General features: G+C 35.7%; 1 protein-coding gene across 1 annotated transcript in view; it reads left to right on the forward strand.

Annotated features, from left to right (window-relative positions):
* The first annotated feature begins 7 nt into the window (after window positions 1-7).
* The window catches only part of LOC104542046 (calcium-binding mitochondrial carrier protein Aralar1), a 48,960-nt gene continuing 33,159 nt past the window's right edge, over window positions 8-15,808 (forward strand). The window contains exons 1-3 of the mRNA XM_010186239.1: window positions 8-28; window positions 5,415-5,557; window positions 10,763-10,878. Coding sequence (XP_010184541.1) covers window positions 5,448-5,557; window positions 10,763-10,878 — 226 coding nt within the window. The 5' untranslated portion in view covers window positions 8-28; window positions 5,415-5,447. The remainder of the gene's footprint in view (window positions 29-5,414; window positions 5,558-10,762; window positions 10,879-15,808) is intronic.

A 15,808-nucleotide genomic window follows, 5' to 3' on the forward strand; every position in this document is an offset into this window, starting at 1 on the left:
TGCTGAACTGCGAAATATTTTTTTGCAGGTAAAAAGATCTGTCTAATGTTGTTTGGTTGGCAGACTTTTATTTTTTCGCCCTTTCATGGTTTGCCACGGCATCATACGCTTGTCATGCTTGTGAGGTGCTTAAAAGTTCACTTCACAGGCACAGTGAGTTGAAGGAGCCTTCAAGCCTTGAGGAGAAACTGCTCCTGACACAGATAGTGATTAACCATTTCTAAATTATTTAAGATTATAATTTTATGAGGTATTTTATATAAACCAAATAATTATAACCATAACTAGGTACTGTTATTTTTATTTTAAACACACTTTTGCAAGATTCTAAAAATTCTTCCATGGCTGTATGTTTTGTCCTTGAGGTTTTTATGTCCTCCTCTTACAAATGAATGGATGACTGGCAATGTTCTTAGAAGTTAAAATTGATTCTTAACATTGATGTATTTCACAATATTATCTCTTGCAGGGCATTAGAATTAACATATATGAATAAGAGCATGAAGCTTTCTCCAGTCTCCTTAGTTACGGTGAAGCATGATGTGAAAGGGAAGTCCTGTCAATCAGATAATAAATTTTGAATGAGGCAGGTGGAATATGAAGAACAGCTATGTTTTAGGTCCAAAATCACTAAAATACCTTTTTTCTTTCCCTTTATGTTGGACATTATACAGCATATTCCAGAAGCTTTACTCTATGAGAAAGGAAAGGAATAAATTTATTAGAGCTAATACTGTAAATAATAGAATCTATTATTTCATCTTTGTCAGGTATCTTTTGATCATATTATCTAACAGTTTCCACATATGATGAGTAGACAAAGATATCTTGTTGTCCAAAAGGGAGAAGTTCTAGCTCAACCAGAATTTTGGCAGATCTTTGCTTTTGCAATGTTACACTGGTAACATTGCTTGAGTGCTAAAACATTGAATGTCAGAATCAAGCTGTGAAAGCCCAGTACTTAGTTTCCAGCAAAAAGTCTTCCATCACGGGTTCATTCATTGCTGACATGACATTTAGCTTTTGTAGATCCAGAATACAGTAGAGTATGTTAGTAAAATAAGCAACATGAAGATATTATTTTTATTAATACAAAGAGATATTAATACATGATGCTCTGGAACATCACACAGCTCTTCCAACGTCTTTGTAAGACATTTCTGCATCTTTGATTACAAAAAAATGAAATGTGGTACCAAAATACTCTGTTCAACTTGGAAATACGGACTTTTTATGATTCTTGACTTCCAGTAAGTAGATGTGCTTGATTCTGGAAAGAAGCAAATTGAAGTTCTTGATTATGGTTATACAGGAGAAAGTGGAGAGGAAGAACATTGTACAACTAGTTCTTGAAATTGTCTCTCTGACAATACATGTTTTATTGACCTAAAAAGCTGACATGCTACTGGTTTTAAAACAGCTTTTTGGTCTTGTCTGTGTCTATCTTATAATCTTCAAAGAAACATGCAAATTAAGTTGTGGGTTGTTTAGTGCTCTGAGGAATGAAAAATACAAAAACTCTTCTGTCTCCTCTTGAGTATCTGAGATTTGCAGTAAAAAAGACACAACACAGACACCTCTGGTATAGAAAGAGGGTTTCTCTGTCATTTGGGTTGTATTTCATTCTACCTGAGTTTGAAATTGTGGTTTTTGCTTGATAGGTAGTGAGCAAACCTAGTTGCAAACTTAAAAGAGAACCCACTCTTTCTACAACTAAGTTGTAGAAAGTCTTATTATGAAATACTGCTAGTATTATGTTGTGCTCTTTGCAGAGGGTGCTGGCCTGTTCTGTGAGCTTCAGCTAAAGGGCGTGCATTCCTTCCTAAATTTGGCTTCCCTTGGAAATGGACACAAGGGAAGCTGTGAACTCTAGGCTTCTTCGTCATCCACCTTATTCATAGATAGTGTACTTAAATCTCCTTCTGTTCGTGTGTATCCTCTAATGTGAAATGTGTCCTCTCTCCATCCAGTTTAAGTTGTGTCTTAACGGATGCTTGACATACACCTTTCTCTTAGAATTTCTGAAGTGTGCTATTTTTTTATTTTAAACCATTAAAAATCTTAAGTTTGACTCGTATGGAAGAGATGTGCTATTATTTCTGTGTAATCCTGTGACTGTGAAATGCAGACATTGAAAATTCATGTTTGTACACCATCAAATAAGTTGCCTCTCAGACGTTTGCTAACCACTGACTTCAGTAGCAGCCATAAAAAACCAAAACAGAAATTCACTGAAGGATAAGAGAGTTATGTAGAACAACAATTACCAAATTTTAGAGAGCCTTAATCCATTTTTCTTAGGCAAGACACGGTCCACAGGGAATATAGTTGAGTTAGTTCCTTGCCTGCTGAATGCAAGTGGAACCTGTTCCAGCAAGGTGTAGAAAGAAGCAAAAACAACTTTTGAATTTTAATACAGGAAACTTTCCTCTCCCTGCCCCCGAATGCACCGAATCTCTTGCTCATAACTTAGCTTAATTTAAAAAAAAACTTAAGAGTACCCACAGGTCTCTCTTGATTTGGAATTTCTTTCTCCTCTGCCCGGGTAAGATCGCTGGGATAGAAATCCCCTTTAAATTCAAAACTCTGCAGTTTTTCCAAGAAGGCTTGTTTCTGGAAGTGTGGCCATACCTAACCCTGTGTTGTACAAATAGAGCAGAGTTTTTGTGTGTTCGTGTTATGTGATGCTGTTTAAAAAAAAAAAGTTTCATGCAAATTCATCAAGTGCTTACCTGAATCAGTCTGTAAATGTAGAGTAAGAATTTTGTATTTTAAAGTAATAGAATTTAAGGCTGAGGAACATACATGCTTAATTATTGTGTTATGTTTTATCTGCAAATTAAGATGCAATTTACAGTTGCCTATTTTGTGCTAGAAAATTCTCGACTTAAGTTGTGAAGAGATAACTTGAGGACAAATGTAAATGTGTGCCAGAAGGGACGAGCCTAGCTGCTTTGTCAGGCCTTCGTTTATTGACTTACTGCCAAGCTCTTTCAAAATACCATGACCTTCTTATATAGAGCTCAATGTATCTGTCATTTGTTTATTTTTGTCTCAAAAACTTTTAAAGAAAACTTCCCCCACACCATTTTTACTGTAACACAATTCACTGTTTGTAATAAACTCAGATTAATTGATGTCTGAAGAAAAAAAGACGATGGTGTTTAGGTTTTGACTGGTTTTGATAGGCCCTCAACTGTCATACAGTTGAATGATGTTATTCTTGAAGATATGCTCCATATTCTGCATGTTGGACAGTCCTTCATACATAAAACTTCCCTTGGATTGTACATCTTGCAGCAGAATTGTGCTTCACAATGCATTCTTGTAGTCACTTGTGTGTAAGACTGAGAACCTTTCTGAGTTGAATCAATGAAAACAGTTTTGTTACATTGTCCTGTCAGCAGCAGTGCTTAATTAAAGGATTCCTGTCTACTGCTTTGTGTTCCTATTTTTGTGGACATTGTCTATTTTAATTCTGGATTGGTTCAGTAATTTGGTTTATGGTGTAGTCTTGCAAATGGCTGTCGTCACAGCTATAAGGTGGAAGAGGAAGAGGTGGTGAGGTGGTGTGAGGGGTTGATGTTGTGGAAGAGATACGGGAGATACTTAAGCAGCCATCGATGCTGATGCAAGCTCCTCTACGCTGCAGTAGTGTCCTGACTGAACTGGTTGGGTTGCATCCAGCTGACACGAGCATGAGACGTGTGAGTGACCCCCTTTATCGTAATGGAGTGTTACACCTTAACAGGTATTGTGTGTAGGTCTTACTGTTAATGTTCTGATTTCTGTGGGTTCCTGGCAGGTTACGGGGCTGTTTGGTTATTCTTTGACATCAAGCTGTCCGCTGAGTCAAGATACTTCAGTATATAGTGGAAAAGTTACAAATCACAGATAAGGTCATGAATTGAAGTTTGAATGCACTTGTATAGATGCACTCTGGGTCTTGGGGAGCACTGCCATTTCCTCTTCTGCAGAGAACACTTATGTAGTCATCTTTTAATGACTAGAACCTAGAAAGAGAAATTACAATTCTACAAATTAATTAACAATCACTACTTTTATTGCAAATCAAAAGTCTAATGAAACACCTGTGTAGTTTTGCAACTTCATTTTCTCAGAACACAGTTCTGTGTATATGTGTGAAGGTCTGCATCTGTATCATTGTGTGTACGAGTAGACTGTACAGGAGAGAGAGAACAGAAGAGATGGATTTTAAACTATTAAACAAGCTTGCTTACAGGTTTAGTAAGGAACAAAGTCAATCATCAAACTGGTTTGGGTCATGGTAGTTTAGTGAACTAGAAGTGTTTTGTGAACCACTTTCCTGTATTCCAAGATGCAAATATAGTTTAACTTTGCAATCTGAGAACTTGGGTTTTATCCCAAAGATTGCTGTCATATCATAATGACAAGAATTTTTTCCTGCAGCCATACTAGCATCTTGAAACAAGACCTGAGGGGTATGAACTTCCGTAATACATTTCCCTTTTATTCGTCACTTGTGATGCTTTCTGCTCCTGCCTCCTTAGTTCAAGTTCTTAGTTCAAAATTGATGTTACATGTTGTAACTTGGCAGACGAGGGCATGGAATCTGCTCCATGCTAAAAAGTTCACTTTTGGTTTAAAGGTGACTTATAGGTGAGAACCAGTGATTAATGATTTGAAACAGAAAAGTAATCAGTAAGAATACTGATGCAGACATGTGGCAGTTGTCTTAGTGTACAAGTAATAAAGATGTAGTTGGTTATTTTATTTTTAGTTAGATTTTATTAATGTTTAAATTCTCTAAGTTTTAAATTTGCCTGCGATTTTACTTTTAATAAAATTAAAACTGCAGGTAAAATGAAAACATTTCAGTTGGATCAAATCCTTTCTGTCTCTGTGTGAATTTTGACTTAAATGAAAAATGCCAAAACCATTAGTTTCGGGTTAAAAAATAATTGGTAATTTATTTCTCACAAAAAGAGAAAAGAAATAATATATATTTTCTGAACTAATTATAATAACGATCAGGAACTATTTTTCAGAAGATACCTGCTACTAGAAAGTGTAAGAAAATTGCTGTGCTGTGCAGATGAACGTAGCTGCAGCATGGCTGTAATTTTTATACATTTATGCAATTGCCTGGCAGTTTCTGAAAATATGTAATTGTCTTTTTATTAGAAGATCTTGGTCATTATGTGAACACATCTGTTCTACGGGGATAGCCTGATTAGTGGTGGTATGCAGCTAGTATAGTAATGCTATTAGTTTAATCAAGCCCTTTAATTTCACAGCAGTTACGTGCAGACAGTTGTGCCCCATTTTAAGTGATATATTCAGCAAAGATACCAGTTTGGTAATCACTGATAATTAGCATCTAAATGGCTTCCTTTCTGTTTGTGTGGTTTTGTTTTGTATTTTCACTCCAGTACGCCAGCGTTGAGAAAGATGGTGAGCGGTACATGACCCCAGAAGATTTCGTGCAGAGGTACCTAGGACTTTATACGGATCCACGTTACAATGCTAAAACGGTGCAGCTGTTGGCCGGAGTGGCAGATCAAACAAAGGATGGGTGAGAATTTTGCTTTCCCTTAGACATTTGTAATGCGTTGGTAAATGTGTGAGTGAATGAGTTTGAGAAGTTAATCTTCTAAAATGTAGTAGTGATTTTATTACACTTAAAGCTTATTTAGAGGATAAGCTTTTTTCTGAAGTACAATAAACTGTAAATTTGTGGAGATTGGGAAAAATACGGTGTTTGACATGCATTTTTTTTCTATTAAGATTTGTCTTAATGTGTTTTAACAATTACTACAAATGCAAAAGAAGTTGAACTGCAAATACGTTTAATGTAGTATGGTTGCCTTGGAAAAGTTCTTTCCTGTATACTCACATCTATGATTAAATACTGTGCAGAGTCTTTAGTACCTGTAATTAAACTTGGAAAAATAGACAAGCGTTCTTGTTTCTGTAGTGTGCAATTCAAATCAGACCCTTGAGGTCTTTTTGAAAGTGCTGGCTATTAGGTCAAAGAGACACTAATGACTCTATGAAGGAGAAAGGTGTTTGGCTATTCAAGATAAGGTCACAGCACCTAAAGATTTTCCAGCTCTGCTCACAGATGGTATCACTTGCTTTCAGATAGTTCTCTCAAACTTATTTACACAATGTCCACTCTGCTGAGGTGCTGCCTTTAACTCACTTGGCTTCAAAGGAGCCTTTTCTCTTGCTGTATGCAGACTTCTAGCTTTGGCCTTGGATTGTAGTAGGAAACGTGGACATTGTTGAAGTAAAGTGAGATGTTTAAGATGGATCAGAGAACAGGTCAAGAATCCAGAAGGAAATGGTTATTTGTAGAGAAGAGAGAAAGTTGCTGTTAAAATAGTGTTAAATATGTTTGCAAATATATAGATGTTACTTAATTTAAACTGAACGCCCCTTAACTTCCTTGTGTCTGTGAGTCTGAATCCGGCTTTTGACATCACTTCCATGGTGCTGGTTTTGTGTTTGTTTTCTGCTTTAGAAAATTTTATTAGTTTGCATAGTATCCTGAGCAGCTTGCACAGTACCTGTGCCTTACAAATGAATTTGTGTACGCTGTATATATTTTACACTAAAGGACAAATGTAGGATCTGCTGTTTGATGTAATGTTACATTTTATATAGATTTTTATAATAAAGTGCAGCATTTTGATAATACCTTTAATACGTGCATACATCTGATGAACCCGAATAACCTGTCTCTCTGTTTGCAATATGTGGCTGCAGTTTGTTGCGTTGTTATGGATTGAAGAGGCTGTTTTGTGTGTATCTGTTGAAATAATAGTCTAATTGACGACTAGTAAACCAATATGTTGAGTGTCTTGTTTCTCTGAAAGCTCTTGGTTATCTTTTATGATGTGCATTTCTTCAGAAAATGACCTAAAAGAATCTTTCTTACAGTGAGAAATCAATAATTTGTTTTATTGCTGCAACAGAACTTCACATTGAGGCGTCACTTTTTTGTTGCTTTCTCTGTGAATGTAAGTTTTTGGTGGGTTTTTTTTTGTTTGTTTTTGGTTTTTTAAAAATCTGGGTAATATTTGAAGTGAGATAATAAAATGTGGGTAAGTATGCTTTATATGGGATGCTTTATATCCTTGATATGCTTCTGTATGGGAACAGTGGGAAAGGGAATTACTGCCGTGTGGTCTGCAGTGCAAAATGTTTGTCTGTCTGAATACTTGTTTGAAACTTACTTTCCTAAATGTTTTAATCTATATTTGTGTCTCATCTTTATTTCATGTGAAGACTTTGTTATACCCCCATCATCATAATTGGTTCATTTATTTACTTTTACATTCCCATCCTTCCATTTGTAGTGAGCTGTAATAGATCACAATCCAGACTCTAGCAGCTCTATCTTCTGCACAGAGAGTTTAATCTGTAGCATGAATAATTGTTGTAACCTTCAGCTGAATTCCAGAATGCTTTACATCTTTCCAAGGACTTAAAGTTACTTTATGAAGTCCAAGGAAGTATCAGTAGTCGTGTTCCATTTATACACTTGTAAATTAAAGGACAGCCCAATGTCACACAGCAAGTCAATGAGAAGCTTTGGGTTCTGTTACAGAATTTTATTCCTGTATCTGCTATCATGTTCTCGTAATCTTGCTTGTCCTTCAACTAAATACTCAAAGTGTTACGGGTAGCTTTTCTTTGTTAATATTTTTTGATTTCATTTAGGTTTAAGTTGGGCACTTCATTAAAAAAAGCACATTTTGGAACTGGCTATCTGTAGACATATGTTTTAAAAAATGGTTCTTTTTTCTGATGGTAACTTGATCCTTACTTGACTGTTTGGACTACTGTTGCCTTCTCCCGTTACTACAATACAAGGCTGGTTTGCTTTAGTGGAACTCTGTAAAGTAGCTCTTGAAACATACGAGTCTTCACTTTCAAAGTGTTTATTCCTGATTACGAATGCATGTTCTCAGAAGTTAACGTGACGAGCTCTAAATTAGAATTGGCCTAAACTGCCTTGTCTGCTGTCTGTGTAGTACAGTGGAGTTGCACTGATGCTGAAGGCATTCTTTGTCTTCAGACTGCAGGCACTAGTTCTGAGAGCAAGAGAAATATTCTCTCTGAATAATGTACTTGTATATAAAAAGATAAACCAGCTTCCCAATTATGTAGGTCAGTTAACATTGGTAGGTATTGCAGTTTTAAAATGAAGGATTTTCTTCTCCCTTCAAACCTTCAAAATTTCACAGTAGTCTTTCAAAATTCTTCATTTTAATGGCTTGTTTCTGGGTACTCTTTTTCTCAGCATGCCATTCTTAAAATTTGGAAATGCGTTCCCAAGCTAAATACTGAAGAAAGAGTTGATGTTTCACATAATGGAGAGCCACAACAGAGCTATAGATAACGTCTAAAAGCTATGTTGTGTGGAGAAAAAAGAGCAAAGAGTTGTAGTAGGAAAAAAGGAAAGATAGGAAAGAATTGTAAACACACAGCTTGCTTCGTGTGCTTTTGAAGGGTAATGGTACAGAAGAAATAAGAGGAAAGGGAATTTTAAAAAATGTTACAGATAAAATGAAAGCTGAGTGATTTGATATTGTTAGGGACTCTAATGCAGCGGGTTCACTGAATGATACTTGAGTAGCGATTGGGTGGGAAGCGCCATCATTCTGTTTAATCTAGCGCCTGTTATCTCTGCCCTGATGGATAATGGGGGATCACGGGGGATATCCCTGCTCTTAGGCATTCCAAGTTGAATACATGGAAAGGAAATTGAATGTGTCTGTCTCCTTTTGCTGTAGGCACTGTTAAAGTGAGACCTCTGAAGACGGCTTCTTTCAGGTTCAGGCTTCTACGAATGCATTCTGCAGAGATCGTCACTTGATTCTGTCAGTTATAAAGCTTCCTGGTTAGGAATTAATTTGTATGTCAGCTTTACACTTGTAAGTGAGGTATACTTTGGAATGATAGTATTGACAATCATTTTAAAGGTTATTCTGTTTCTCTAATACTAAACCCTTATTTATCAGCATCATCCTTTGGATGAAATCGACATCGTATCTGAAGAACCCTTCTCACATCTCTGATTTTTGTGCCTAAAGGGTGATAAATTAATATAATAATTCTGTATTTTTCATATCTTAATTCCTTTCAAAATCACCACATTTTAATTGTATTTTTTCTGTATAATGCATATATGCAAGAATGTTATCGTACATAACCTTGTTTAAAGTATCTCAATTCTGTTTTACGTGTACATTCACAGAGAAAAACTAGATAAGCTAATACATAGTGCTTGATTTGTTTTTTCTGTAGGGAGCAGAATTTATAGTTGGCTCTTTAGCAGTAAGCAGTGTATGCATGAAGTAATCAATATGAACTAGTGATTTACTATGAAAAGTACTAAATTCAGATTGATTATGTACGTTTTCTAGGAAAATGTACCATCTGTAGTGGTACTCTTTGTTTTAACAGCATCTACTGAAATAGTAATTTTTTTGTTAATTAAAAAATGTATTAATAGATATCCCATCATTTATTTCTATAAATTGAGCTCAGGAACTTGTAACTGGATGGAATATTCTAAGTGATCAAGCTAAGTCCTGTATTTTAACAAGGATTAAAACACACAATAGTTTTAATAAACCAACTTTGCTTTTAAAACCTAAGGCTTTTGCTTGCAGTATTATGGAGAGGCCAGAGTATACACCTGCTCTAAATATTTTTATGGATATGTGATTTTGTTCTAACGCCAACATTATCCTTTACCTTCTCCTAGCTTAGGCATTGTCTGTCTGCAGCTGTTCTTACATACAGCATTAGGATTCCTTCTAAATGTTTTTTCTGTTAGTCAGAATAAGCTGAGTTCCTCTATAAAAGTTAATTGTGGTTATCCTAATAGGTTACCTGTGCATATATTCAATTCTGAGTTGATATGTGTTGAACACAAGGACTTCGATTCCTATGCAGTGTTCCAGAGGTGTTGTGGGAACCCCGTCTGGGGCTACTGCTGCTTCCTTATCTTGCACAGAAAGTTTTCCTAATGCATCCCCAGTTGCATTTTTCTGTATGGTGACTGCCTTGCATACACATTTCGGGATCCCATGATCTGCTATTACACCCAAATCTGTCCCTGCCTTGGTCATGTCGAACTGTCTTTATGTCCAGATGTTCTTATAGTTTCTTTCTCTCTTGTCCTCAAGTACATGACTTCACCGTTCATGTTATTTTTGAAGTATAGTATTTTTTTATAGTTGAAGTATAACTTTTTCTGAACCTGTTCATTTTTTTATGAATGTTACATGTTTTTAGAAAATACTTATATAGTCTAGTATATTCCTACATGTGCATTAAACTGTATTTTATTTCTCAGTAGAAATACATATATAAGTAATTAGTATAATGACAGCCCTGTAAATTTCATAGTGGTAGAATTTTTGTGGGTTTTTTATGTCTTAATTTTTAAGTGCTGCCTGCTTACATTTATAATGACAAGGTAATCAATTGTAGGTATTCATTGAGAATTGATTATATTTTGTTGTTGATGGATATGAAGAATTCAGTCCTTTTATAGAGGAAGAAACGGTAATGCCTAAAGGTGAAGTACTTAAATTTAACAAATACTTTTTAATTGTCTAGTGTATAGTCTTTTTAATGTTAGAATTTTATTTTAATAATTGGATCATACAGTTTTCTAGAGCATCACACACAAAATGTCATTGCTATTGTGGATAGTTTAAAAAAAAAATCTTTATAACTTCTGTATTTTCCTTTGTAGGTTGATTTCCTATCAAGAATTTTTGGCATTTGAATCTGTTTTATGTACCCCAGATGCAATATTCATTGTTGCTTTTCAGTTATTTGACAAGAGTGGCAATGGAGAAGTAACATTTGGTAAGAATACCTAGTTTAAGAAAGTGATTCTAATAGTGTAAATCATGGTAATGGTTCCTCACTGTTGGTGCATAGATGTGCGTATTGTGCAGTACTGTACTGATTTCCTAAGAGTTTGCATGAGTAAAACATATTTTTCTTTTCATGTGGTACAAGCTTAAGAAATATACAGAAGCAAAATGTGTTTTGGTCTGTCTTCTTGAATCAAGATTTTTCATGTTCCTGAAGTTGTTATCATAGAATCATAGAATGTTTTGTGTTGGAAGGAGCCTTTGGAGGTCATCTAGTCCAACCTCCCTGCAACGAGCAGGGACATCTTCCACTAGATCAGGTTGCTCAGAGCCCCATCCAACCTGACCTTGAAAGTTTCGAGGGACAGGGCTTCTACCACCCCTCTGGGCAACTTGTTTCAGTGCTTCACCATGCTCATTGTAAAAATTTCTTCCTTATATCTAGCCTAAATCTACCCTTTTTAAAATTTAAAACCATTATCCCTTGTCCTGTTGCGACAGGCCCTACTGAAATGTCTGTCCCACTCCTCCTTAAAAGCACCCTTTAAGTACTGGAAGGCTGCAGTCAGGTCTCCCTGAAGCCTTCTCTTCTCCAGGCTGAGCAACCTCAACACTCTCAGCCTTTCTTCATAGGAGAGGTGCTCCAGTATGTCATGGACTTTGAACTCCTTCAGTGATGAGGGACTTTTAAAATGTTCTGGATCTCCACATATCTTTGAGTAATTGTCATTAGATACAGCTCAATATAGAAATGAAGGAGTCTGCTCTTTTGAATTCCTAGTTTAGTGTTCCTTTTCTTGAGGAGCAAATCTTACTTTAATGTTACGAGTGTAATTTACAGCCAGATCATTTATTTGAAAAATAAGAAGAAAATTTGGCCTTTAAGTTTTGTTACTTTTTTTTTTCCTAATCCCATTGGACAGAATCATTTAGGCTAAATGTACTGCTTTATTGTGTGGCTAAATAACTGTTATTAAAGTTGCAGTTTAAGGAGGACTAGGTTTTATTTTTAAAACTTCACATGTTTATGAAAATTAGATAAATCAATGCTAAGAATTTGAATAAAATGGAATGAGAATGACATGTTATTTCTATCCAAAAGAATAAAACTCTCAATAAAGAAAATACAAACTATGCTTGGATTTGTAACCACTTGCTGTTTGTACTATTTCATTCTTATGAAAATTGTTGCAACTTGTTGAAAAAACAATGCAAGTTTCTTTCTTTTTATGGAAACAGGCTGTTTGACTTATGAAGTCTATTAAATTACATCATTAACTGACGGGTCAAATACTAAGCAATTTGGATGCACAACGTCTTGAAAATAAAATCTTCCAGAACATAAGTAAAGGGGAAGTCAGTAAATGCAGTCAGGAACAAGACAAACTACTACAATCAGTGTGGCCACGTTAATAATGGTATATTTAATAATCTCACAAAATGGGATATGCACTTTGTAGCTCTCATGAACACAGTTGAAATAGCTGGTTCCATAAATGAACAAAAAGTAATTTCAGATTGTGTACAAGTTCCTCAACCAGACTGCGGAGTGTTATTTTACACATTATTATATTAAAGGTTTAAAGAACAACACAAACAAGAAAAACTGTAAACCAGAAAGTTACACATTTTCTTCCATATCTTTCTTTCTGAATTTTTCTTTATAAGGCTGATAAATCTTGAACTGGAAACCCTGAATTTAAAATTTATTATCGGTTTCATGGTTTTACAAAATTAATTAGATTGCAGATATCACTCTATTTAATAGTATGTTGTAACAAATCATTCATCCATATTCTTGTACTACATTTCCCACATTTACTGCTGTTTTTTTTGCTTCTTGTTGCTGTTTGTAATGTGGGCTACTTATTTTCACTTCATAGGCATATCATACAAATTAATGTGTGTGGAAAAAATGTGAATGATGATATATTACATGTTCAGAGTTTGGTAATTCTGCAGTCAAAGTCAGTCTTGTGGCCTATAGAGGCTGTTTTATAAATGAGTCCTGCACTCTAATTTTCATTCCACATAAACAGAAAGGCACAGAGTTTACTTTCATGTAGAAGCAGGAGAATATATAAAATTAGGTGTTAAAATTAAAAGTCTTAATTTTTAGAAATATGCTGAAATGGAGTAGTTTTAAGCCAAATGATGTAAGAATTGCTATCAGCCAAGTCAGCTCTCTTCTATGAGTGTGTGATGGATCCAGTCTGCAGATAAACCATGTTGGTTATGGGTGCAAATGTGAGTCAAGATTTTCTAACTCAGATGCAATGCAATGTGGATGTGATTGCATTGATTTCAAAGCTAACTCAAGCCAGTAAGTCTTGCCAGAAGCGGCATGGATTTAATGAGCTTTTTCTGCACTGTGCTACTGGAGCAAGGGGTGGGTGTGCTGGAAGCTGAATTGACAGAACCAGCTTGGGTCTGTTGGGCCAGTAACTTGAGCCCGACACTGGCTTTGCTGGACGTGAGATAATGTCTCAAAATCATTTGGGTATGACTGTGTGGCATTTTCAGAAAATATCCTGATCTCTTCAAATTTCCAGTTATTTGGAGAAAGTTAAGTATATGTGTTGATTTTTAGAGCTGGCTCTGTATTTGAAAGCAAGTTGCTCCAGTCGGGTTCACGTCCCCTTTTTAGGTTTTATTTACTGACATGGACTTGAACCATCCTTGAGCACTTTGGCTTCTTGCAGTGCTCTTGAGCCTCTGGAGCCACTTGTTTCTTCAAATGTTTAGCTTCCAACTCTCCAATGCAGAAAACATTACATTGAATTACAGAGGAACCTCTATCTTATGAGTTAAGAACTGGAAGAGGACAAAGAGTTTATTGTTCTTTAGGAACTATCTGGTAGAAATACTTGTTGGCTGTGCTGTGCTAATCAATGTCTTTGTGCAATATCAGATGTTAATTGGGATTGTTGAAGCGGGAAGCCCTCTGTCACTTCAGTGTCATTTACTTTTGTATTTCTTTGGAACAGTTTTCCAGGAGCTTTGGACATCCAGAAATCCTGTATGAACGACTGCCATAAATGTGCAGATAGTATGATGGCAATATTTGTATAGTAGGTCCATTGCAAGAACATTAAATTGGACCTACTTCATATGAGCAAGCTAGAGCCTGCTCAGTGCCCTTTACATGTTTCAGCTGCACTGGACTTGCTGTGAGCTTGGTGAATAAAAAGCAATAAAGCGTGGGTTTTAATAACCCATTGATACAAGTGACAGTGTAGTTTAAATGACTTCTTAATGATGGAGAAATAGTAAAAAAAGTCTTTCTTTTCCTAGTCAAATGCTTGTACATCTTCACAAATGATTCCTAGGTGAATATTTGATGGGAAATGTGTTGCCGATGAGCCCTTACAATATTGATTTAACCATAAAATATTTAAAAAGTAACAGCTAAAGCTGATAAAGTGATTTTTTTTTCACACATTGTCTTTCTTGTTATTGGTTGCTGTCTGTAGCCAGAGAAGACTGACAACCACTTCGCTTTTTTGATCATGGGATGTGACAAGCTAAGCTACTTAACATGGGTGAAATATTTAAAGCCACTCCATAAAATTAATGCTATTATACTAAGGAAACTTCTTTTTATTGCTATTCTGTGCGGGTCTTTTGACCTGCATTCAGGTTAAAGCAAACCTGAATATTAAATCTGCTCAAGCTGTTTGGTTTGCTTCGATGCTGAAGCAGATGATCCCTACTGTGGATAAAAGGTGCAGTCTGTGACTGTCGCTGAAACTCCTCTCTAAACTAGGTTGTCTAACTGGAAGTAAAAGGATCCTTTGTAATTCCTCTTTGGCAAACCATACAGTGATCTGGACTGTATCACTCTTAATTGGAATGTACAATTTCAAGGCTTTTTGCAGCTGTTCTTCCTTGTAGAGTCACCACAAAGAACGCCATTCTCTGATAAACTGGGCAATTTCAGAGACATTTTTATTAGTTAACTATCCATGCTGGTATGGATAGAAAGATAGAGGTAAATTAATGAGGTCTTGAAACAGTTTTGCTGCCTCCATGTTTGTGATTCTTCTGTATTCAGAATTTTTACATTATTTTGGAGATAAATGGGAAATATTTATGGAACTGAAAGTAAGGCTTTTTAAAGCATCCTGCAGTTCAAAGTCTAATTAAAAATATTTTGCAGAGTATAATGGCCTCTTTAAAGGCACTGGGGGGAGTAAGGGGATGGGATACCTAGTAAATCAACTGTGTGAAAATTACCATGGTATTGGTGAACTGAAATGATAAACATCAATGTAATAGTTTCAGAAGTTGGGTACACAGTGATCCTGAAATCTCGTCCGTCTATTTTCTTTAGCAAATTTTAATCTAGGAGAGAAGGTTCAGATTTCCCTTAATCAGGTCATAGAGTTTGAGAATGCTGGAAGAAGGTGAGTGAGAAGAACGAGAGTGGGGAGTTGAATAGATGTTGTTATAGTCCTTTGCTTTTGAGTATCATTCCTCCAGAAACACAGATCACTCCTAGTACTCATTGCTTCCCCATTTCCAAAAGAGGACTTGGATTGACAATGCTAGCATTTGAGTTTAATAGTAAGAGATCTGCTTTATAAAACATTACTTGCAAGCAAAAGGCAGGAAACCTTTTAAAATGTAAACAGAATTCTCAATGCCATGCCTACAGATCTGAGGATGTAAGAAAAACACCATATTTTTATCAAGTGTGCTGTAAACTAGAGCTGCTATTTTTCTTGGCTTTCTGGTAGTCACAAGTTAGTTGCCTGTTTTCAAGATGTCTTTTGCTTAACACATGCATTTAATGTAGGAAACACCACTGTATGTTATGACTTTCTTTGTCCTTAGGGGTTTTTTGTTTGTTTGTTTGTTTATTTCCTGTTGTATGATTCTTTCAAGCTTAAACCACAGTTTTAAACACTTGTGAACAG

The sequence above is a fragment of the Mesitornis unicolor genome, unplaced genomic scaffold, assembly GCF_000695765.1.
Source record: "Mesitornis unicolor isolate BGI_N332 unplaced genomic scaffold, ASM69576v1 scaffold1186, whole genome shotgun sequence".
Lineage (NCBI taxonomy): Eukaryota > Metazoa > Chordata > Aves > Mesitornithiformes > Mesitornithidae > Mesitornis > Mesitornis unicolor.